General features: G+C 41.4%; 1 protein-coding gene across 1 annotated transcript; it reads right to left on the bottom strand.

Moving 5' to 3' along the window:
- Window positions 1–399: 399 nt before the first annotated feature.
- On the bottom strand, window positions 400–20,615 carry LOC116824325 (solute carrier family 2, facilitated glucose transporter member 11-like). The gene is made up of 12 exons (XM_032779518.1): window positions 20,502–20,615; window positions 12,333–12,431; window positions 10,931–11,091; window positions 8,751–8,875; window positions 8,137–8,266; window positions 7,322–7,470; window positions 6,493–6,680; window positions 5,493–5,603; window positions 2,981–3,082; window positions 2,158–2,233; window positions 1,040–1,167; window positions 400–658 (listed from the first exon to the last, which is right to left on the bottom strand). The coding sequence occupies exons 1-12, from the start codon at window positions 20,517–20,519 to the stop codon at window positions 452–454; spliced, it is 1,494 nt and encodes a 497-aa protein (XP_032635409.1). The 5' UTR covers window positions 20,520–20,615; the 3' UTR covers window positions 400–451.
- Between the last annotated feature and the right edge of the window lie 3,854 nt (window positions 20,616–24,469).

Genomic DNA, 24,469 nt, shown 5'->3' with positions numbered 1-24,469 from the left:
TAATTACTAAAATCCTCCTGATACAGAGTTGTATTAGGAGAAGGACACCATGGGTGAAGATATTGCTGTGAGCATGAAAAACAAGGGGGGGAGGGAGAGCTCAGTGGTTTGAGCATTGGCCTGCTAAGCCCAGGGTTGTGAGTTCAATTCTTGAGGAGGCCACTTAGGGATCTGGGGCAAAAATCAGTATTTGGTCTTGCTAGTGAAGGCAGGGGGCTGGACTCAATGACCCAAGGTCCCTTACAGTTCTAGGAGATAGGTATATCTCCAGTTATTATTATTATTTTTATAAAGGCCCAAATATAAAATGGGACTGCTAGGAATAAGAGGTAAGATAGATGTGAATTATTTTTCAAATAAAATTTTATTAAAAAAGAGTCTATTTTAGCTTCAGCTTCCAATTTGATCTTGACAGTGCATTGTGTCAATGAAATCCGACTCTGCAGGCCAGTCAGAACTTAGTGCAGAAGGTGTGTTCCAGAGGGGAATTCTTCCCCGCAGTCGGTAGAAGTTTCTTCCCAAAATGTATTGTACCGAACTCTTCTGTGATTTCCATGATTGACTTCCCCTTTGTCTCTGGAAGGAACAGGTAGAAAAAAATCCCTGAGATGACAAGAACGCCCACAAAGATGAGGAAGCAGAAGGGACCGAGGGCCTCCTGAAGACAAAAATAAAAGAGAACAAGATGAACAAATCCTCTTCTGACACTTACTCTCTTAGATCCTTGAAGGTTGCTTTGTTTCTCAAGAATAAGGAAAAAATTCAATCTAAAGAAGAAATGTTTCTTTACATTTCTAATATATGTATAAGACAGCAGAGGGTGGTTGATGATTGGACCAGCTCACACCCGTCATCTCAAGACTATGTATGCCACCTCTACTACACAGCTGGCCTCCGCAGAACAGGGACTTTGAGGTGGGTTCAGAACACTGATTACCTACATGACATTGTAATGTACTTGCTGTGCCTTGCTGCCTAGGACAGCCATAAAAGGTGGTTTAAATTGGGAGCACTGAAGAAGAAATCCAAACTGAATTACCACAATGAAGGGGAATATCATCCCAATTACAATGAAGCCCATCCAGGCAGTGGTCCCAGCAATCACAAAGGCAGATGATCGGGCTGACTGGGTGAAGATTTCCATTATGACAGACATGACTGCCCCAGCTTAAGAAGCAACATGAAAAAGTAATAAAAGACATTTATGTGGGGTTTTCCCATAGGAACTTTGTCACCTCTTTCCCCCAAAATGAAAAAATGCAAATTCATACAATTCATATTTAGGAGCTATATTTGATCAAGCAGAACCCCAAAGAGTGAGTATTTGTGCCCAGCACTTGGCATACGTGCAGAGTTCCTGCTTCTACTGGGGGCTAGTACCAAGACAGGTTGTCAGGGCACTCATACACCATGGTTGTGGCTATGATATGAAAACCTGAATAAAAATCAGTGACATACAATACTGATATAAAATATCTGAGGTTCCAATAACAAAACATTGCCATTTGTCAGGGACTTAGAATTAGCTTTGGTCCCACAAGAGGACCAAAATCCTAGCAGGGAGTTGTAAGCTGGTTCTGGCATTGCCATTATATCTGATTCGGATTGAAATTAAGAAAGGATAAAGGGATGCTAAGAGCCCACATGCTCAGGGTTTAGCTGATCGCCATATTTGGGGTCGGGAAGGAATTTTCCTCCAGGGCAGATTGGCAGAGGCCCTGGAGGTTTTTCGTCTTCCTCTGCAGCATGGGACACGGGTCACTTGCTGGAGGATTCTCTGCAGCTTGAGGTCTTCAAACCACAATTTGAGGACTTCAATAACTCAGAAATAGGTTAGGGGTTTGTTACAGGAGTGGGTGGGTGAGATTCTGTGGCCTGCATTGTGTAGGAGGTCAGACTAGATGATCATAATGGTCCCTTCTGACCTTAGAGTCTATGAGTCTATGAGAAGGAACTGAACACACATCAGCTAACAATCCTGAATGGAGCTGGGCTTTTACTTGTGAGCTGAAGATGTTGTAGGATTCCACTTCACTCTCTTCTCTATGAAGATGTATTTACAAAGTCTAGTTCCATTTCCATATACCCACCCATATTAATGTGCTCATATAGTGTGATCTAGAGGTTTCCTATTACCACTTGAGTTTATGTACTCACATGGTCCAGTTCCATAGGCGATAATGAACAAGAATATGAAAACAACACTGCAGTAGGCCATCCAGGAGAACTGATTCTAGACAGAAAGCAGTGAGGAGAGAAAGGGGGAATTAATATGGTGGTAGAATAACATGCTCATTACTTTCTACTTTCTGGTTTAGTGATTGCCAAGGGTCTGCTTTATGTATGGGGAATAAAATCACTTGTATCAAGGGGTGGGATGGAGGAGAGTTTAGCAGCTGAGGAGAGTGGCAGTGGGCCATTCTTTTTGCCAGAGACCAGGGTAGCAAAAGAGATTCAGGAGCTTAAAAGGGCGTGTGGATGCTTTGCATTGGGGGAAAAAGAGATTTTCAGCAGCTGAGATGATAATTGGGCAGCTGTCACAGCCACCTGAGAGGTGCTGGTGAATGAGAAAGGAGATGGCAGGAATGCTCATTGCAAAGATTTTAACAGCAGCAAGGCAAGATACACCCACTGGAGCCTGGTATGTGAGGGGTTAGGTAGTAAGAAGATTGGAGAAAGACTAGATCAGGGCACCTTGCTTTTGGGACAGTTACTCTGGGAGCTGGAATGTGGAGAATGCCAGTTTAGGAGGAGGCAGCACAGAGACCCCTCCAGTGAGGACAAGGATGAAGGCCTCATAGAAGGAGCCATGAGTATTCACTTACCATTCAGCCCTGTATTTGTTAGAGTGCAAAACTAAGGCTGACTGTGAGTCTCCCACCAAATAGCACCATGGGGATCAGGCTTAATTTGAAAATAACATAAACAGCAGTTTTGTGGAAGTGGGAACAGAGCACCTCAAAAAGAAAAGCTTCCTTACCTGCAGTGAGAGAGCTGTTACTAGGAATGCCAGCATCCCTGCCATCAACCCATAACCACCCCATAAGAGCATCCGCCTGCCAAACCGGTCAATGATGGAGCTCTGAGGATCAGAAAACACATTGACATTACTGGAAGCATGGCAAATTCCAACCTCCACTCCCCAAGGGAATTTGGGTTTCATTCTCTCTTGCTGTCTCCTTCATTCGTTTTATCTCAGGAGTACAGAAATAGCTGTAATTGTGAAATGTCTGTTAGCCCTGTTATCAAGCAAAGCACTGCTAGGTGCTAGCCTGATGAACTCCGTGGACGTTTTGGAGCAGCAGTTATAATGGAGGCAGCTCTTTGGGGCCAGAAAGGGCAGCTTGTATTTCTGGAATGATTCTGCTTCCCTCAGCCCCTCACTTTCATAGTAAGTCAAACTCTTTCATTTGAATGTATTTCATTTAGAACCAATGAGATGATATTCTACTTTACTTGTGGTCCCATCTATTTAATTAGATGTTAATATGCCAGCTATCTGTAGCCTTGGTTTAGTATCCCATGCAGAGTCTGAACCTGGCTTGTGAATTTTCACTATAGCAACTGTAATGGCCTTCACTGCAAATTCTCCTAAAATAGACATGCATGCCTTTTTCTACATGTGTTTAAAAACAAAAATTACAAATCATAAGCTTTATATGATTCTCTCTCAACTGTGTTAGTTCCTTCTTTCGTGTCATTGATAAAGGTGAAATTATTATATTATGGCCGAAGTTGTAAATGGATCCCAAGGATCCATGCAAAGATGGGTGAAGCAGATTTGAAGCTGAAGTTCTGTGGATACTCTAATTTCAGAGAAACTCTGGTATGCAGAGTGAATACCACAGTTAACATCCTTTCCCTTGCAAAAATGTCATAGGGATTTTTGTACCACAGCTGTTTGGAGGTTCCATGTTACATCTCATTTAGAGGATGGCAGCATACCTCCAACAGTATAGTGAGTCACCATGCTGTGCCATTTGATCAGTACTGACTCTGAGTGCCACCTACTGAACCACGTCACTTTCTACAGCACTATGGCATTTTCCCTAGATATTTCTCATTCAGGGAATGACTCACCTATACCCTATTTAGTTAATGAGTTACCATGAGATTATATCCCGAGGTTGCAGACAGCCTCTATATCTGACAGACCATCACATAGATTTTCTGGGTGTTATGTATAATATTGCCAAATTTACACCCTAAAAGTCAGATTTTCAAAAGTGAATCAACCATTTCATGTAGCTACTGAAGTCTGCCACTATCTTGACGTAAAGTGGCATTGTTCCCTTCTGCCTTTCCCATTTCTTCTGCTATATCTGATCTCTCTCACAGCTATTACCTGTATATAAACATTATTATCAATGGGAGCATGATATAAACTCCATTTAAAAATAATCATAAGTCTTGATTTTTAAAAGAAATTGTGGATCATGACACTCCCCTCCCCCCCAAAAAGATGAGAAGTAATCTGGGGAGTAATGGGGAGGTGTCAGGCTTCTAATCTTTCACCAGCACCCCATTGGGGTGTTGATGGGATTGTATACATTTGTCTGGGTTCAGTCACTCAAGTGGAGGCACTCGTTAGCATTTTGAAGGAGATGGATTCTCAGCCCTCCAGCCAACTTGTCTGGAAGCTTACCCCTTTCAGAGTCCCAGGGAACAAACAAACAACTTAGGAGCAGCAAAGTAAACAAAGGAAAAAGAAATATACAGACAGTCTCATTTGGCCACTGGCCTCTCTTCCTTCCCTGGGCAGGCTGTAGTGTAGCTCAACATCGGCTGGTTCACCAGCAGAATAGATAGATGACAGCCCCCTTTGCCTCTGCGGACTTGGGCGTCTTTTAGGCAAAGGTGTAGATTCTGGTCTCTGCCAGGCCTCTCCCTGGGAGCTAGGAAGCTCAACACTCTGCTCTGTTCAGAGCTGCACACCAGTGAGGTCTGGTCTACACTTAAAAATTAAATCGACCTACCTATGTTGCTCAGGGCTTTGAAAAATTGTGTGCCCTGAGTGCTGTACTTAGGTCAACCTAACTCCCAGTGTAGCCACTGCTAGTTCAATGGACAAATTCTTCTGTTGACCGAGCTACCATCTCTTGGAGAGATGGATTAACTACCTTGACGGAAAAACTTTCTGTCGATGTAGGAAGCATCTACATTGGCGCTATAGCAGCACAGCTGCAGTGATGTAGCTGTGCCACTGTCGTGTAGACATGCCTTGAGCTGAGCTTTCCCCATCTTAAACTTCTCTTCCAAGTCTCAAAAAGACTTGCAGGTGTGGTGAGGTGGGGCCACTTTAGCCCGGAGAAACTCTGTAGCCCCTTCCTGTTACAGAGTTTATGTTGTCTTTCGCAGTTTCATATGGTGGGGTAATGGTGACAGAAAAGGTTTCTTCAGTTCGTGTGTAGAAAGAGCAGTTCGTTTTAAGAAGGAACTGGCTCAAAACACATTTCCTTTTACCCTCCAAACCCAGGTCAGGTCTGACTTACACACAGGATGTTTGAGAAGAATTCACAGATCCCAACTCCTAAGGCTATATATGGAATAAGGTCTTCATCCAACCTGGCTGTGCGGAACACTTCAAAGGTATAAAAGTAGATCTGGAAAATGCAGTGAAAAGGAATTTTATCAATCAAGTGTAATCAAGGTACGTGAGGTGTGTTTGTGCAGCAGCATTCAGATCTCAATCCTTCACCAGTACTATATCACCAAGTGAGTTTTTATTAGGGGGTCAGGAGAGGAAACAGAGGGGCCTGGATTCCATATGGATAAAGAAGCAGGAGCTGAGGCACCTGTTTTTGAAATCTGAAATTCAAGGGTCTATTAGGGATTAACGAAAGGGTTTTGAGGTTCAAGAAAAGAATGGAGCTTAAAGAAGCATTGTGTTAGGAGAAAGGAGGGAGTAAATAAGGGAATTGGGAGAAGGAGCTGGTTGGAGCCAAAAGAAGAATAGTATTGAGGGGGGGAGACGAGAAAGAGAAAAGTTCTTAGGGCCCTTGCTGTCTGGTTTGGAAGAGGCTTGTAGAAGGAGATCCCTTGATACCACATAGAATGAAGGGTAGAATGAAGGATAGATGGCAATATGCATCTGCTACTAACAGACAGGAACTTATGGAAAACTGAGACCCAAATCTATACAAAGAATTCTAATGGTCCAAGACGAAGAGAGTGAGCTTGTACAGCCCTCTGTCCTAGAGAAAGAGCTTCTAGTGAGAACAGAAATGAAATCAATGGGACAATATCTTCAGGGAACATTAACATCCACTGTGCTGGACCTATTCTATACACAGGCATGTGTTCACTTTAGAGTGCTGAGAAGCACGGTACCGGTAACGTCAGTGAATGTTACTACATGACGTACTGCAGTGACCTATCTATGAGGAGGAGAAAAGAGGATCAAGAGGAAGTAACAAGTAGAAAATGTGGCTCTGTAATGTTCTCAACACTACCTAATAACAGTTCTGAGGTTGGAATTGAGGAATACTCAACTGCATTCAAGCCACAAAGCTGTATACTCATCATAAGGAGAGTCATTATACACAACTGCCTACGCAAGGCTGGTTCTTTCATCACTTCCAGGACACTCATGGTTTTGATGCTTTTCATTGCTTCCTTCTCCTTCATCATGTCATCAAACTCTGCTTGATGATCCCCTTCACCCCAGAGCTGCTTCATGGCTATGGAAGAAAAATAGCAAAGCATAATTATTATTATTATTAGTGTTTTTTATTTATAACACTGTAGTGCCTTGCAGACCTATCCATCAGCTGATCCATCCACTCCTCTCCATCACTCAAATGGCTAATGAATTAGTGATTAGATTATTTATTAATCATTCATAATTCAGTCCATCTATTGATCCATCAGTCACTGATTGAAGAAATCAATCAGATATTGCTTAATGGAACACACTATTACTCATTGCTATTAGCTGGTAGATGTCTATCTCTTGTTTGTGTAATACAATAATATTTTAGAGGGTGATCTTGAATAACTACAGATTAGTAATTTTTGTCTACACTAATTTAGATCTACATCAATATCAGTACAAGATCCTTGTTGATTAGAATTCTTAAGGAAGATAATTGGTGGATGATGGGAAACTTGGTTCCATCTAATAGGCCCACCCCTTCAATGGCTATTAGGGTGACCAGATGTCCCAATTTTATAGGCACAGTCCCGATATTTGGGGCTTCATCATATATATGTGCCTATTACCCCCACCCTCTGTCCTGATTTTTCACACTTGCTGTCTGGTCACCCTAATGGCTATCATATAACAAATCAGCGATTTGGAGAAAGGCTTGTCCTATTTTACCTTTCAAACAACCTTCGGTGTCTTCCTTTTGTATCAAAAGGTAGGGTGGGGACTCAGGGAAGAATGGCAAAGAGACCAGCTGGACAAATGCTGCAATTCCACATACGGCCAACAGCAAAGGCCACAAGGATTCGGTTCCTAATAAGTCTCTGTAGACAGCATATAAAATATATTCATGGTTTAATAAAATAAAATGAAATAACTTTGTTTTCTGTAGCAAAAAGTGGACCAACAGATGCTATATACAGATAGAAATGGAGAAGATAAATTGAAAGAAAGAAAATTTAGACAACTGGAAAGGAAAATAGCTAAGTACCTTAGTTCTATAGTTTGTTCTGAGTTTTTTCCCATTATTAAAAAATAAAAATTCAGTGGAGTTTAATCCATGCACCTACTATCGAGACCAATGCTTTAGGCTGCTTGGTCCATAGATAAGTACATATATTCTACCTGGAGAAAGGTAGTAGCCTAGGACTTGGGAGACAAGTTTTTGATTCTGTGTTTTGACACAGAGTTCCTTTGTGATGATGGGCAAGTCACTTAGCCTTTCTGTGCCTCAGCTTCCCATTTTAAAAATAGGGATTATAGCATTTATCTATCTCACAGTGCATTGTGAGGATAAGTATATTAAAGATTGCAGGGCTTTGGAGCTGTGCTCCAGCTCTGCTCCAGCTCATGGCAAAAACCTGCAGCTCCACTGCTCCGGAGCTGCTCTGCGCTCTGGCCCTGGGCTCTGCTCCAAAGCCGTGAAAGATTGTGGAGTGCTCACCTACTGTGGTGATGAGGCCATGTACGTATGTAAAATAGATAGGTACCTTAATCCCATAATTTGTCCTAAAACTTTTCCTAGTGTCAAAAACACAAGAGCATTGGTGTTTGCAAATCCACGCAGTTTCTTTGGTGAAATTTCTCCTAGGTATTGACTGTGTGCATTCAAACATACACCTTGAATGGGAAGAAGAAATAGGAAAGTTATATTTATAGAAAGAAAAGTTACCTTTTTTTCCCAAATCATATTCTGCCAAACTGTAGTACTCTCCTTTTTTGAATTTTCTTAAGTATCACCTACAATAAGTAGTCAAACTGGAAAATTACATCTTCTAAAATAAGACATTTAAGAAATCAATGTTCAGATTACCAATTTCAGCTGAGTCCTTGTGGAAGTAGATGGTGATTTGCTATATTTTATTATTGCACAATCCCTCCCCAGCTGGCTTAAAATATGCAGGAGGACTGCTTGAGCTGCACCATCCTATAGATGTATGCAGCCTGCTTCCTCTGATGCTGGATGTGGAATGGCCCCCACCTTCTCCCTAATCCTTCCTGCTCCACCTGGGGTGCTGTGCTCCCAGAGGAGCTCTGAGAGGGAGTGGTCCCTATGTTCTCCCAAGAGAATAACTTGTGTACATACAGTAGTGTGGGGTCCTACCTGCACTGATACCGTAGAGGAAGCGTCCAATCAGAATCATCTCAAAAGACTTGGCGGTCTTACTGAAGCCCATGTGCAAGGCTGCTACCATTATGAGCATATTGTTGCACAACAGACATTTCTTTCTGTAGCAGCAAATGAAATACAGATGTGAATCAGGTTTTCCCATAAATATCTCCCCGTCACTTTGAACAAATGGACTCCTGTTATCCAGTGAATGTACAGACCAAGCCATGGCTGCTCTTAAAAACCAATTCTTTGGGGCATAGCAATTTCTGTTATGTAGTGACATGAGAGATGCCAAAGGGGAACACTCCACTGAGGTTATAGTGGATTCCTGAAGAGAGAAGTGCTAAGAGAAAATAGGTAAACAGTATTCATTGCTCCCTGTCTAGGATTCTACATCCCATCAAAAATATTACACCTGTCCCAAAACATAGAAGGAAAAAGCCATCTTTGTAAAAGCCAAATTAAATGGCTATATTAAACAAATAAATTAGTGTTTCATTCTCTCTTTGGAGGAGCAGAAGAGAAGTGAGCTTTGTTTATGTTTTCTGAAGCCCTGAATATATTCACAGAGGCAAGAACTTGAAAGGTTTTTTTTAAGTACCCAAGCAATTAAAAACAAAAAGCCTTCTGCTTCAGGCAATCTATCACAATCTCAGAAAATATCTTTTTACCCGTGGGCAATATTTTACAGCCGTTGTCCCAGGAAATAAATATTTGCATACTAGAGAATCTCCTGAGAATGGAGCTCAAATAAAATTTCAGTGAAAAGATATATGTTTACATGTTACATTGAATAATTATGAAATGAATAATACATAATTATGAAAAGAACAAGGAAACAGTAACAATTGTGTATTTTTATCAGTCTAATTTACATATGCTTGCTTATTCTTATAATAACATTATATCTGTTTTTTCACTTTCATCAGCAGAGTCTTTAAGAATTCCCGCATTCACTATTCTATATTTCCCCAAGAAAGAGGGTGTTTCAGTGGCAATTCTATAGGACAGATATTAAAATAATGTTTAGCCCCTCCTCCCAGGCTGTTGGAAAGAAATTGTATATACAATCAACAATAATGGAATTGTTTTTGTGTATCATTAAGGGATGATGCAGCTTGTTAACCTTCGGAACTCTGATTTCTTGTTTAAGGACACTTGAAAAGTTTGTGTTCTGAAGGCTTGGAGGTTGGGTAGGGCAACTTGGTCTGGATTTTATAGAGACTTTCTGGCAGCTGAAAGTGGAGATAGATCTAGGATAGTGGCAGAAAAGATAGGTTGGGGAGGGTCAAGTGGAGGTGTGTGTTCAAGGGAGTTGGCTGGAGAGGGAACCAGCAGCAGGAAGTGGAAGCATATAGTGTGAGAGTGGACCAAAAGCTGAGAAGGGGATTGGAAAGAGAACTGGGATGGGGGAATAGGAAGAAGCAGAGGTACAAAGAGATGAGGTAGGGAACTAGCATCTGGGAAGCAGATATTATTGGGCACATCTGCAGTTTGTTGAAGGAGTCTGCAGCTGGTATATTTACTACTGCAGGGAATACAGAATCATGAATTTAGCCCTGGTAGGTAAGTAAATGGAGAAATTATTTTCAAATATTTTGTTAGTGTGTGTGTGTATCTATATCCATCTCTATCTTTGTAATTTTAAGTCCACTTCCTCTCAGGGGTTCTGCCAAGGGAAGGCACCCTCACTTTCCACAAGAGGCTCTCTAGTTGTTTTGCTTGTGGAGACTGCAACAGGGAGGAACTAAATTAATTCATCTCCTGACTGCCCTGACCACACACTCTTCTCAGCTAGCAGCACTGCAGACTTGTGCAGCTGCAACCTCTCCATGGATTTTATACTGCTGAGGGCCCTGCACCCTGCTTCACACAGACTGATGCTGGTGAAAAACAGAGGTGAATTTAGCCTATATTCAGTTAGCGCTAGTCCTAGTCCTTTGTAGTTTTGCAATTGACTTCAATGAGACAAAGTTTTAGCCTTTAATAATGTAGGAACTTAAATGGTTTTTGTTTTTATTTATTTAAAAATCATATTGTTCCCTTTTCAGTAAAATGTTTTTCAATGTTAAATTAACTAATGGTAGCCCAAGCAAACTGATTAGCTGGTTTGTTAGCTGATTCCATTGTTACAATTCCTCATTAGTGAGCTATTCAGAAAAGATACGTACTTTCCATATTTCACAACCAGGTATCCACTACACAGACACCCCAGTAGTCCCCCTACACAGTAGATAGACACAATGAGGGACCACAGCAATGTGATGGTCTCCTGATGGAGGGGAGAGCCATATCGCTCCAGCCAGGTTTTGTTGATAAACCTCTTAATGTGCTGAGAAGGAAAAAGGGATTTTAATTAACAGTAATTATGACTCCAATGCATTATACACAATCATACTTCATTATATTTAAAGCTGGTTTTGGTTTCAACAAATAGTTGCTATTTAAAGAATGACAGCATGAGACTTACTTGCAAATAAAAGTTTAGGAAAAGCCCACATACCCACATTTCTTGTTATTACCAATCTGTATTTCTGAAAATCAGTTTTGAATTGCTGTATATTAATTTCACAATGGAGGAATAATGGGGTGCTGCTAAAGACTGGCAGTATTATACACATCTGCAGTAGAATTAAGCGATGATGTCAGAAATGCTGTTTATTATTTTTAATCAACATTAATATTTATTGCTTACAAAAACAAGAGATTAGTAGTATATGAGCTTCCCCTGTAAATTCTGATAGTACACCTAATCCTTGACATGATGGTATTATTAATTAATTAACATTATTACAGTCAAGGGCTTCTCTCTTAAGCAAAGACTGCAGCAAAGTGTGCCACTTTTTTGATGACTGTATGATTCAATAACCGAACTTGTTTTCACACATAACCTAAACAATCTTTGAATCCAAGTGTTGAGAGAGGAAAGGCTACTGCACAAATTAACTGCACAATCTCATCCACTGAAACTTGGCTTGAAAAATGTTGCATAAATTTCCACACTCAAATGTCAGGTCCTGTTATGGATTCCTTTTAAATGTGTTCTTGAGTGTAGGGGAGTGATGGGGACAATGGGAGGAAGCCCAAAGGACATTTTGAGGTTTGAAACCTCAACCAGATCCCACCACTTCTTAACCTTAATGTATACCCTTTATGTTAATCAAGTTTATAGTTTACACACAACCCTTAGTACCCAGTCCATGGAGTGTGATCTAAGGGATTATAAAGATACTTCAAAGTGAAGAAGACAGTAGCAGAGAGGGATTTACCAAGAATCCTCTTCCTAAGTCCCTCAGTTTAGCAATAGATTACAGAGAGAATAGTGCTCATTTCCCAATGTCCTCAGCCTTTCAAAACTCTACTGGAATGCTATCTATGGAGTGAAGTTCTGTCCTTTGCCCAGCCTCTCATCTTACTCTTTCTTACAGTACAGAATGGGAATGGAAAGAGCTGGAAACTGTCTCAATGGAAACACTTAATGAAGTATTTTAACGACAAGGAGGATCCTCAAGCTAAGACTCAGCCCCATGAAAATTCAACCAAAGAGGTGTCTTTGATTAAGGCTTTGCTTACCATGGAAGGGTAGTTGATCACAGAAATATGAAAACCTGGTAAAAGGGTTCCACCAATTCCCAGCACAAGCATCATTTGAAATAGCCTCCGATACTGAATCTACAAAAAGATGATAAAACACACCCTCAGTTTATGGTCAGATCCATGTATCTACAGCTCTCCCTTTCCAGAACCATATCTTATTCACTGCAGATACTTCTAGCTATAGAAACCTTTTCACACTATACAAGGTTCCAGCCCAAAAGGGTACCATCAACCACTCAAAGATGCCTCCCATCCCAGCCAAGTGGTCAGAGGAAACCAACATCCATTGGAGTCTCCTCATCTAAAGAGACAAGACAAAGAAAGACCCATTATTATCCACTACATGGGAAGGACCATTGCATTCAGGATGATAGCATTGACAATGTGTCAATGAACATGTAAATATGCTGTCCAGATGCCTATTAATAATACTGGGATGTATGAAACTGCAGAATTTCATCCCCTCTTATCCCATGTTACCTGTTTTATTTCTACAAAGGGAGAACTTCTATTCTTTACTACTTTTGTCAAAACAATAATTCAGGAACTGGCTAAAAAAGATTTTTTTTCATTTTTTTTCCATATTAGGCTTGCTATACTGAGGCCATATCTACTCTTCCAAGTTCTTAAGTTGACAAAACTTATGTTGCTCAAGGGTGTGGAAAAAACACACCCCTGAGCGACAGAAGTTTTGCCGGCATAAGTGGTAGTGTGCACAGTGCTATGTTGGTGGGAGAGCTTCTCCTGCTGACCTAGCTATCACCGCTCATTGAGGTGTTTTTTTTATGTCGACAGGAGAGCTCTTTGCCATCGACATAGAATGGCTACATGAGTGATCTTACAGTGCTGCAGCTGCATCAGTACACTGTGCCACTGTACACTCGCTAGTATAGACATGGCCTGAGAGAACTGTTAGTTTTCGGATTGTCACTACCTCTGGGCCATGAGAGAACCCTGACACCCGAAGCAAGTTTGTTTTCATTCTGCTGAATACCTTTGGGAAGGACTCTTGGCAGTGCTATACTTTCTCTTTGCTCCTGGAACAACCTGGAGACAATAAAGTAGTGCTCCTTCTTCTGTTGGCCATCCCAATGCAACCATAGAGCTAAGATAACTGCAGTAAAGAGTCCTGTGGCACCTTATAGACTAACAGACGTATTGGAGCATGAGCTTTCATAGGTGAATACCCACTTCGTCGGCTGCATCCCACATGCATCCGATGAAGTGGGTGTTCACCCACGAAAGCTCATGCTCCAATACATCTGTTAGTCTATAGGGCACCACAGGACTCTTTGCTGCTTTTACAGATCCAGACTAACATGGCTACCCTTCTGGTACTTGTAAACTAACTGTAACTTTAAGAATTAGAACTATAACTCTGTCTTTCTCTACCCCCATACAATGAGAGACAAGACAGACAGCATTTTTTCATTCTGAAAATCTAACAATCTTTCTTTTAACTGATGGTTTCACTGGTACCTTAAACTCACTTGAGTAGTGGCACCTTTTTTTTAGCTCTATGGATGAATAGCACTATGTAAGAGCTAATTGTTAGTTTTTACTATTATGTGCTTCCCAGATCAGTACAGTACATTGTGTCCTAACAAACTCCCATTATTTTTTTTATGTTTATTGACAAATTTAATGTGGTTTCCTTTGTATTTTATGTCCTCATTGTATTTTGCTTACAGCCTGGAAGGATCCAACCCCAAGCACTGAAGGAATTAGTTGAAGAAATCTCTGCAAATGTTTGCAAACTCATGTATGGCAGGAGAGATCCCAGAAGCTGGGGAAGGGCTAATGTAGTGCCTATCTTTAAAATGGAGAAAAAGGAGGAGCTGGGGAACTATAGAACAGTCAGCCTGACTTCAATATCTGGGAAGCTACTAGAGCAATTATAAAACATTCAATTTGCAAATACCTGGAGAATGAAGGAGTGATCACTAGCAGCCAGCATGGATTTACTAAAAATAAATCTTGGCAAACCGGCTTGATTTTGTTTTTTGACAGGATATCTGGTTTGGTGGATAGGGGAAATGCGGTGGACATAATATACCTGGACTTCAGCAAGGCTTTTGACATAGTCCCACATGACATTCTGATAAGTAAGCTGGAAAAGTGTGGACTTGACTCAACTACCATTAACTGGATACATAATTGGTTAAACAACTGCAGATAAAGAAAAAATATTAATAGAATTATGTCAGATTGGAGGGAGGTCTCAAGTGGGGTTCCATAAGGATATGTTCTAGGTGCGGTGTTTTTTAACATCTTTATTAATAACCTGGATGTAGGAATAGAGACCATATTGATCAAATTTGCAAATGACACAAAGCTTAGGGGGATTGCCAACACTTTGGAGTATAGAGCTAAAATTCAGAGAGATCTTGATAAAGTGGAGAAGTGGGCTATAGATAACAAAATGAAATTCAGCAAAGACAAATGTAAGGTGCTACACTTAGGGAATTAAAACTAAATGAACAAATGCAAAATGGGAGATAACTGTCTTGGCAGCAGCACAACAGAGAAGGATCTGGGAGTTGTGGTGTATCACAACCTCAACATGAGTGAGCAATACAATGCTGTTGCCAAAAAAAAGAACAAAAAAACAGGCAAATGCAGTTTTAGATTGCATTAACCAAAGCATAGCATGCAAGTCATGGGAGGTGATAGTACTGATCTACTTGGCACTGATTAGTCTCAGCTGCAGTTCAGTTTTAGCCACCAATGTGTAGAAAGGATGAAGAGAAACTGGAAAGGATCCAGAGGTGAGCGACAAAGATGATTGAAGGGATGGAGTACAAGCCATATGAGAAAAGGCTGAAGGAACTTGGTATGTTTAGTTGGGAAAAGAAGAGATTAAGGGTGGACATTATAGAGGTCTTCAAATACTTGGAGAAGAGTTGTTCTCTCTTGGCACAGAGGGCAAGACAAGTTGCAATGAGTTCAAATTACAGCATAGCAGATTTAGGTTAAATCTCAGGAAAAACTTCCTAGCTGTAAGAACAGTAGGACAATGGAACAGACTGCCTAGGGAGGTTGTGGAAGCTTCTTCATGGAAGGTTTTCAAAAGGAGGCTGGATAGCCATCTGTCTTGGATGGTTTAGACACGACAAATCCTGCATCTTGGCAGAGGGTTAGACTACATGACCCTTGCGGTCCCTTCTAACCCTATGGTTCTATGATTCTATAACCCTTATTATGTCAGCATTGCTAACCATGAGACTTCAAAAATTATAAAACAGAGCTTTAAACCTCCCTATGAGATTGTTATGAAAATAATGAGACTCTAAAATAATTGTGATGGGTTCTTTGTGTCTATATTATTATTTTTGAACTCTAGGGAAAGTTCCCCCTCTCTCAATGAGGAGGAACAATGTCCTCATATAGGTGTTAATGCATTTTGAGATGAATTTTCACACACCAGTTCAATCTCTGTACTATTCCTGCAGCTTGGTTTCTCCTGCTTTCTCACATCACCTCACAGGCTTGCATACAGCATTTTCTCATTTATACTTGTATATTTTTAGGACATGTTACCTCCTCCTGAGCCCCTCAGAGCGAAAGTAAATGCACAAGTGTCTTACCACAATGCTTTTTTGCTGTATTTGCTTTTCTTCCTCTGCTTCCAACTGTCCCAGCACCTTGAGGTAATCATCCTTCATCAACAGTACCTCCCTATTTTTGTTAAAGGGGTATTGCCTCCAAAATAGTTTTTTTGCTCTGTCCATCATAATCACTACCGAAAAGACCATTAGGTAGCCTCTTGCTGTACTATTTGTAACTATATCACACTGTTTTAAAGATTGGTTAATGAAAATGTGCAGTACCTTCTCCAGCATTGGAAATGGAAGACAGATCCTTCCCATTATTAATATCTGATGTGATAAAAAACCCCAGGGTACTCACCAGGTCTGACAGGTAGCTGGCCATTTCCTATTGAAAGCTCGGCTGTTCGTAATCACTGGCAAGTCCCTGTCAGATGGGTGATTTGCTTTCTAAGCTTTTTTACCGAGCATGTTATTTAACTAATGAGGAGCTGGGATCATGGGACTGGAGTTAAATTTTTACTTTCTACGTTTTCAGTGAATTATGTTATTTTTATTCATTGGACAGGGTTTAGACCTATTGGACTAAATATTTCAAGAAAATAGATATGTCAAGCCCAGTCCAACATGGAGAGAGGGCGCTTGCTGACTTGGGATGGGAAGCAGGCAGCTAGTTCAGACATCAAAGCTAAATAGTGTTCCAGTTATTGTAACATACTTTGGTTCTCTGATATATGAGATTGCTCTGAGGTTTTTTTTCCTTGTATAACAACATTCATTTTAAGGCCGATGAAATCTTTAAACAGTTTAACACCATCCTCAGACCTAAGCTTGGTTATTGTTGTTTCAGCCTTTAAACTTCTGACCTCACTTTTACGACCTTGCACAGCTCCCTTCATCTTTGCTTTCATTTTTCCTCGTCCTTTTCTTCACTTTGTGTGTGCTCCTCCCAATCTTCATCTAAGTGTCTCACTTGTATCTTCTCCCACACTTTTCTTCCACACTTCCCCTTACACTCTGAACTTCCTCCCTCTCCTTGTAGACTGGATGATCTCTGCCTCTTTTGAGGCATCTCATACAGGTCTCCCTGGTACCAACTTTCCAAGCATAGGAGGCAGTCCCATTCCGCAGTGAATACCACTGAAGACATGTGACAGGTTTTAAAAGACAATCTAGCAGTAACTGAGAAGTACTGATTAAAAATCACAGTAAAACAGACAAGTACAAATCTCATACAAACATGGGCACTGGAACAATTTTTATAGTGGGGATGAAGAGACCCGCTGAACCACAAATTGAGTCTATTTCCCTATGTTAAGTATCCTCACACCTTCTTGTCCACTGTCAACTGTCTGGCATGGGCCATCTTGATTATCACTACAAAAGTTTTTTTTCTCCTGCTGATAATAGCTCATCTTAATTAATTAGCCTCTTAGAGTTGGTATGGCAACTTTCATCTTTTCGTGTTCTCTGTACGTATATAATCTTCTTACTAGATGTTCCATTCTGTGCATCTGATGAAATGGGCTGTAGCCCATGAAAGTTTATGCTCAAAAAATGTGTTAATCTCTAAAGTGCCACAAGTACTCCTGTGTTTTTGCGGATACAGACTCACATGGCTGCTACTCTGAAACCTGTCTCTTTTGCCAAATTTCTCCTTAAAACATACTCCTTTTGGGAAGGGTGTTTTGGTGATAGTCCAGCTGAGAAAGAAATGTTATTTTTAAAAACATTGATCTACATCTGGCCAGACACTGTTTGTATTCAATCTAACTATTTATTTTGGTTGTAAATTCCTTATGGCTTCCTTTATATTCTGTACTGTGCTGGACATGCCAGCAGGCAGCATTCTCTAGTGTGGAAGATGATATCTAGCAGGATAACTGGTGCACACACATTGCACAATGGCAGAGGTAGGGGAAATACTAGCCAAGAAATTGGGGCAAACCCTTATTCTTGCAAAGAGTGCTAAGGTATATTTAATGTCTACACAGAAAAGACAGGAATTTGGTTTTTAAGACCTCATCATGATACACAGTTTATCTTCCTAAGAAGAATGAAGAGTTGAGTTTATCCTGCTTAAGATTTAAACCTATGGTTCCAGCAAGTATAATTATTCCAGATCTGATGCTGTGATCACTAACCCTTCCCTGGCATGTAGTATTTACATTTTATAAATTGGCACTATATCTTGGATGCACGTACAACCCATTTGATCAAGCACAAGAAATTCATGGAAATTGCATAGTTAATCCCTCTTGCATGGCATTGATTAGGTTTTTGAGCAGTCACTTAACCTATGCTCCAAAATCCATTTTAGCTGGTGGTTGTGTTAATGTTACACAGAGCATTTCTCCACTTGCTGATCAAGTTCACATAGAGAAGGGAAGTAGGTGAAAAGTCAGGCAGACTGAATGAATAACTGGGATCAGGTGAGTCACATTGCATGCTGTATGGAGACACATATGAGGATCCTACTCTGTATAAAGCTGCTGTGTCATACCAGGAAAAGCAATGCAGACTGAAGAAGACTCTTTAGACAGATGATTTCACTGCATTCTAGGAGCCCTAACCTAAGAAGTGTTGAGTGTCCTCAATCCCCATTGAAGTCAAAGGACGATGAGGATGTTTAGCACTTCACAGGAGTGGGTCCAAAATGCATAGACTTGGGGACAGATTTACGAAGGCATTTAGGTACCTAAAGATGGAGGTAGGCACCTGGAGTCAGATTTTAAAAGGATTAGGCATGTAGATGCTTTTGAAAATTCCACTAGGCAACTAACTGCATCTTCAGGTGCCTGAATATCTTTGAAAATCTACCATGTTTGCAGCCTTGAGTCTCCATGATCAGCTGTGCCGGCGAGATCTCCACGCTGATCAAACAGGAAATGAAAATTCAAAAGTTCCTGGAGCTTTAACAGGGGAGCAGCTGTTTCCTGTGTACCTGGCTGACATGCAGTGGAGTTGAAAGTGCGGTCACAGAGCGGTCACAGCGGAGCACAGTAGGACACCTCCTGGAGGCCAATTCATTTTTAATTACACAACTCAGTGTCTACACTATCCTGTCGACCCGAGGATGTCAAATCAAGCACTACGCCTCTCGCGGAGGTGTAGTACAGAAGTTGACTTTACAGACCACTTACGTTGGTGGAAGGGACTCAGTAGTGCAGACACATACATTATTTGATTGATTTAATGTGATTATGTCATCCTAAGTTTGTAGTGTAGACTAGGCCTATATCTGTGATGACTCATGTTTACGCAGTGTGTGGAAACCTCTCTGGACTTGGGAGCCGGAATGTCTCAGTTTCTTTTCATTAACTTTAATGGGCCATCCTTGTCTTTTCCTGGGCTGGACAATGGGACATTACCTGGAGCCAGTTACTTGTAAACAGTAGGCTTCAGAAGTGCCCTTCCCTGCTGTGAGTTATAGCTGACATTATGAGCACAGTCTCCTAAATACACAAATGTGTAGATTCATAACCACCAGTGCGGCTCCAGGCACCAGCACGCCAAGCGCATGCCTGTGGCGGCAAGCCATGGGAGGCGCTCTGCCAGTCGCCACGAGGGCGGCAGGCAGGTTGCCTTTCGCGGCATGCCTGCGGAGGGTCCACTGGTCCCACGGCTTTGGCGGACCTCCCGCAGGTGTGCCGCCGAATCCACAGGACTGGGGACCTCCTGCAGGCAAGCCGCCGAAGGCAGTCTGCCTGCCATGCTTGGGGCGGCAAAATACCTAGAGCCACCCCTGATAACCACAGTCTGTATACATCTCATAACGATTATGATGATCAAAACATTACAAGCTTCCATTAAAGACCTTACTCGATACACTTTTGTAGTACAGTAGTACAGCATGCAAGAGGCTGGTTCAGCTGCTCATTTTTGGAGCTTAAACAGTCTATTCTCCCCCTGCTTATTGTATTTGAGTGAAAAACAAACCTGAGGCTGTGTATTCTCAGCAAATCTCTTCTGTGCCCTCTTCTGTTAAAGAGAAATTAGACATCTTACACCCGCTTCCCTGACTCTGCCCGACATAGACCCCAAAACACAGAACTCCAGGGAAAAACTATGCTTACATTCAAATTGTCTGCCTGAAAAGAGTTCCATCCTTCAATACGTGAACAGTGATAATAGCACAAAGGCTGCGGAATAACTGTTTTTTTTAAAAATATATGCATTAATACTGGCATTTAAAGCGTTAGTGAAGAAGCAGAATACTCCTCATGAGTAACTTGATAGGGCATGAGAGGAAGTGATGAGAACTAAACAGCAGCAACTCCCTGTCCCTGGCAGCTATGAGCAGGAGTATACCTCAAGGGCATGAGCTAGCGAGAAGGTCCTGCTGTGCTCTGCATAGAGATGTGATCTCCTGTTACTCTCCAGCGGCTGGCAGAGGATAAGGGAAACACTAATATCACTGTTGAAGAGATCTTTTTTAGCTCAAGTGGTAAAGGCCAGTGTCTGTGGAGCTGGAGTTTCTGTACGTGCTTGTGTGAGTTTTCTGGTAATTGTACCTGTTGTCTGTAGCACATGGATTTGTTACAGTACTTCCCCTAGTTCTGCAAAAGATATGTGTCTTAAGGGCATATTTTCTTACCTTCAGTGCAGCCCTCATTGCCCTTTCTGTCTACAAGGAGGTGGCATGGATGGGCGACATGGTCAGCTGGATTAGTGCTGGAATTGCACTGACAGCCACGAGAATGGGCCAGAGGGCTTCCATTTCTTCTATCCCAGTAAGGATTTTGATTTTCTTTGTTGAACTGCCTATTGCACATTCTTCATCTGAAAACTCCTTTGCTCGAAAGCTTGTGGTTATTGATACAAACTCCTTGAGGAATGTAAAGTATCCTATTTCTGTTTCCATGTCAGCTGAGGCTGAGGAATTTGGGCTAAGCTGATTCAGCCTGCCACAGTCTAGCTGCCTGGGATATTAAAAGCAGTTGCTAAATTGCCTTTTACAGGTGGCTTGTGTTAACATGTTCCTATATTTTAGTAGGGGAAAAAAATGAAATTAAGCCTCATGTCTCATTATCTGAGTCCAGTGCTGAATATCCTACAAACGTTCCAATAGCTCTGGCAGTGGATGCTGTTACGGCAATCACCCCAGGCAGCGTCTAGGGAGCACATTCTCCAGCACACAGTGATCCTTGTGATTTGTTGGTACATTTTCCATTTGAAATAGATGGACCTGACTTTGGTGTGTTTGTTTTATAGTAGGATAATGTAGGGGGTAGTGATGAGAAGAGATACGAGGATTATGCTATAAGATATTTAGGAGCAATGCTAAGCCTCAGTTTGTAGATGTCTGACAATAGCTCCAGGTGTTGGTAAATATTTTAGTAAGTGTGTTCCTTTGGGACATTTATTTCTCACCCAGAGGGCCTTTTCATGTCGTATTTTCTACAGGAGGCTGCTAATGCTTCATTCCATTTTAAATCACAGATTTCAACAGATACCCAGAATGCAACGGGCTTTGTATCTTGCTCAGACCTGATCTCAAAGCCTTTTATGCAATTATATTTGTATTCCATTGATTTGATAATGTAGTTATTTTTAATCTTCAGTAACACTTTTTAAAGAACTTGTAATATAGAAAGCAGTGCCTGTCACAGGCAGCAGCAACAGGAACATAGGGGTTAGTTTTCTGTTCAGTCAGCATGTTCCTAAATACACTGTGCACGTTTTGACATTTTCACTGCTTTGCTGCACTCATTATATAGACTCCGGTGTAAAGAGAAGAGTGAACAGAGAAGGGAAAGGAAAGGAAAGGTGGTACATTATGAACTTTAATTATTATTGCTACTATTTATTGAATTAAAAATGTATGTGACAACATAATTCTGTGTGATACTTTACAGAGATCTTTAAAAAGTTGCAGGCACAGATTCTTAGCCATGGTGGGACCACTTTGCTGCTGCATGGAGGAATCCTTCAGTGGTGTCAGGTGGCTGTACTGGCTCCTAAGCCTCCCCTTCCCACCCAATATTATTTATATAGTCCAATAGGTGTGCAAATTTACCTGCACTGACTCCATAGAAGAATCTTCCGAGAAGGATCATCTCACGTGATCCAAACGTCTTGCTGAATCCTATCAGAACTGTACCACAGAGAGCAGGGATGTTGTTATATAGCATAATTTTCTTCCTGAAATGCATAGCAAACAGATCTAAATACTGTGTGTGTCATTCACTGATCGATAATAGTTGCATAACATGTAAAATGGCTAAAGATTGTGAGCTGTGTTTCACTGTAATGACACCATAGTCAGGTGCTCCTTGAGGCAAGGAGTGATGGGAAAGAGACAACTGTCTTTTACAGAGTGAAAAGCTATCTGGAGTTTTTGGTGGCTATAGCACTGCATGTGTGTGCTCCAGTTGAAATAAGACTCTATGTTCAGATTGGAGGATGAGCTTCCGTAAATTTATAGTTGAAGGTGAAACTTTCCCCAAGTGGTTTTCCTTGAAGAATTGGCTCAACTCAGGTAATTCCCTTAAAATCCCTAAGGGATGGGGGTATTTTTTTTTTTTTAACTTTATTGGCATTCTGTCACAGTCTGTTTCTTCACTCCTATTGGCCTTTCATCTGAAGAATCTCATAGTAGTGAATCTCCATACAGGACAATGAGGTCAGCAGTCAATCTGTTTTCTTTAAGACATGAGTCCCTTGAGTTAGTGGGCATTGGAGTAAACAGAAGAAGACTAGTGCAAAGCTGCTTCCTGACTTCCAAATCTAACAGACAAATATCCAGAACACATGGACCCGAGCAGTCCCCCAGTGCTGTAAATGGACACGATGAAGGACCTCAGCAATGTGGTGGCCTCCTAACTGAGGGAGGACCCATATCTCTTCACCAAATCTCACTAATGAAGCTTTTGATGTGCTTGGAAAGAAAAACAAAAACAGGTGAACTTGGTCAACATTTCCTGGCCACGCTGAAGCCAATAGTAAAACTCTCATTGACGTCAATGGGGCCAGGATTTCACTCTGTGGACTCTATGCTCCGTAGGACAAGGATGGACCTGATTGTTACTTAGCTATACAGCAAATAGAATAATTGGATCCTGATTCTTGATTGTGGCCCCTAATTGCTACTGAAATAAAAGTAATAAATAATATCACTAATGTCATCAACTGCAGGACCACGTGAATTCAAATGTTGCCAACTTTTTAAATTTTCACCTCCCCAATCTGTGTCTCAGCCCCAAGTTTTTCCTTTTCCAACTGTCAATATCTGCTGCAGACCTTGATTCCAGTACAACAGCCCAGCCTTGACCTTTTTGGACCTGTGGACAGCTGCTCAAATTTTGAATGTGAAGCCAAGGAATTGAGTTCAAGGGACTTCACAGAGCAAGCGAGAGGGATTGTTCCAGGGCTGAATAATAGCATAGCATTGAGTGCTATAAATTCTCCATAACCCTTCTCCATTTCCCAACTCTGTGATATCACAATGGTACTAAACTCTGATGGTTACCATCAAAACTGGGAGCGTAAAGTGACAAATATTGGAAACAGAAGCTAAATGCTTTCTGAGGGAGGCCAGGAGAAAGGAATGAATGTGGGGAAATAATTTGAAGTAAAAAATTGGAGCCTGTTGTTGCATATCTGATTTTTCTCAGTAATTATGTCTCTGTTTTCCTGATAGCCTTCACTTACTTCAGAAGGAGAGTTGGTGATAGAAATTTCTAAACCAAACTGGAAAGACCCACCGATGCCCAAGTCAAAAGCCAGGGGTAAGACCTTCCAGCTGTTCAGCTGTCAGAAAGAAGCAGAAAATAGGGTAGGTGGAACGGCTGAATCACATTCAAAATAGTCATTCTATTTCTATAGTGGTAACCCCTGCACACAGAACATCAGCAGGAGAAAATCCGCAGGAAGCCAACTGCTTCTGCTTGAGATGTGGGAGTAAGGGTACAGTACAGAGCAAGGGACCCTGAGCTCTAAAGGCAGGGCAGAAAGGAAAAAATGGGTGTATCTCTGTGAAAACGAGAGACAAGTCGGCCCTTGTCTTTCACTGCCCAGTGTCATGTTTCAGTGCTTTAGTCCTTGGCTTCAGAGACTGTGTTATCAAGAGATCACTAGAGATGTTAGTGTTGCAGTACCCAAGCTGCTGGGTACCATATGTATGTGTAAGGCATGGCTTCTCCCTTCTCCTCCAGTTATCCCACCCACTTATGGCTGTATTATATAACTGAATATTACGCTCAGCAACCTGAATGAGTGGGAAAATGTCAGCGAGAGGTAGCTAGATTCCCAGGTTTTGAAGGGCATTCCTGATTTTGATGGATTACTTCCATGTCCTAGAATTCTATCATGCAGGATGTCTAAAAATATCCCAGATATACTTTTGTGAGGGAAACATCACCACCTTCCGCCTGTATTGATTACTGTCTATCCTTACGATGCTGTGTCACGATGTGATGACGTGATGCAGCATTTTTATCCCACAGGACAAACGTTTGCCGATGGCAATATTGAGCAAGGACTGTAAAACCTTTATAAATGGTGTGGCAGAGCTCCGACCTTGTCCCCGTGGATCCTGCACTTCTAGGCAGTATATGCTCTCAC

The sequence above is a fragment of the Chelonoidis abingdonii genome, chromosome 22, assembly GCF_003597395.2.
Source record: "Chelonoidis abingdonii isolate Lonesome George chromosome 22, CheloAbing_2.0, whole genome shotgun sequence".
Taxonomy (NCBI): Eukaryota; Metazoa; Chordata; order Testudines; family Testudinidae; genus Chelonoidis; species Chelonoidis abingdonii.
Note: the sequence above shows the minus strand (reverse complement) of the source record. Positions and strands in the feature narration are given on the sequence as shown.

What these genes read in the sequence shown, in the direction of transcription:
- LOC116824325 (XM_032779518.1), bottom strand. An exon ending in CCTCTACGGTATCAGTGCAG is followed by an intron (nt 8,267 to 8,750) that starts GTAGGACCCCAC and finishes TTCCCATTCAAG; the next exon opens with GTGTATGTTTGAATGCACAC. An exon ending in CGCCTATGGAACTGGACCAT is followed by an intron (nt 1,168 to 2,157) that starts GTGAGTACATAA and finishes TTGCTTCTTAAG; the next exon opens with CTGGGGCAGTCATGTCTGTC.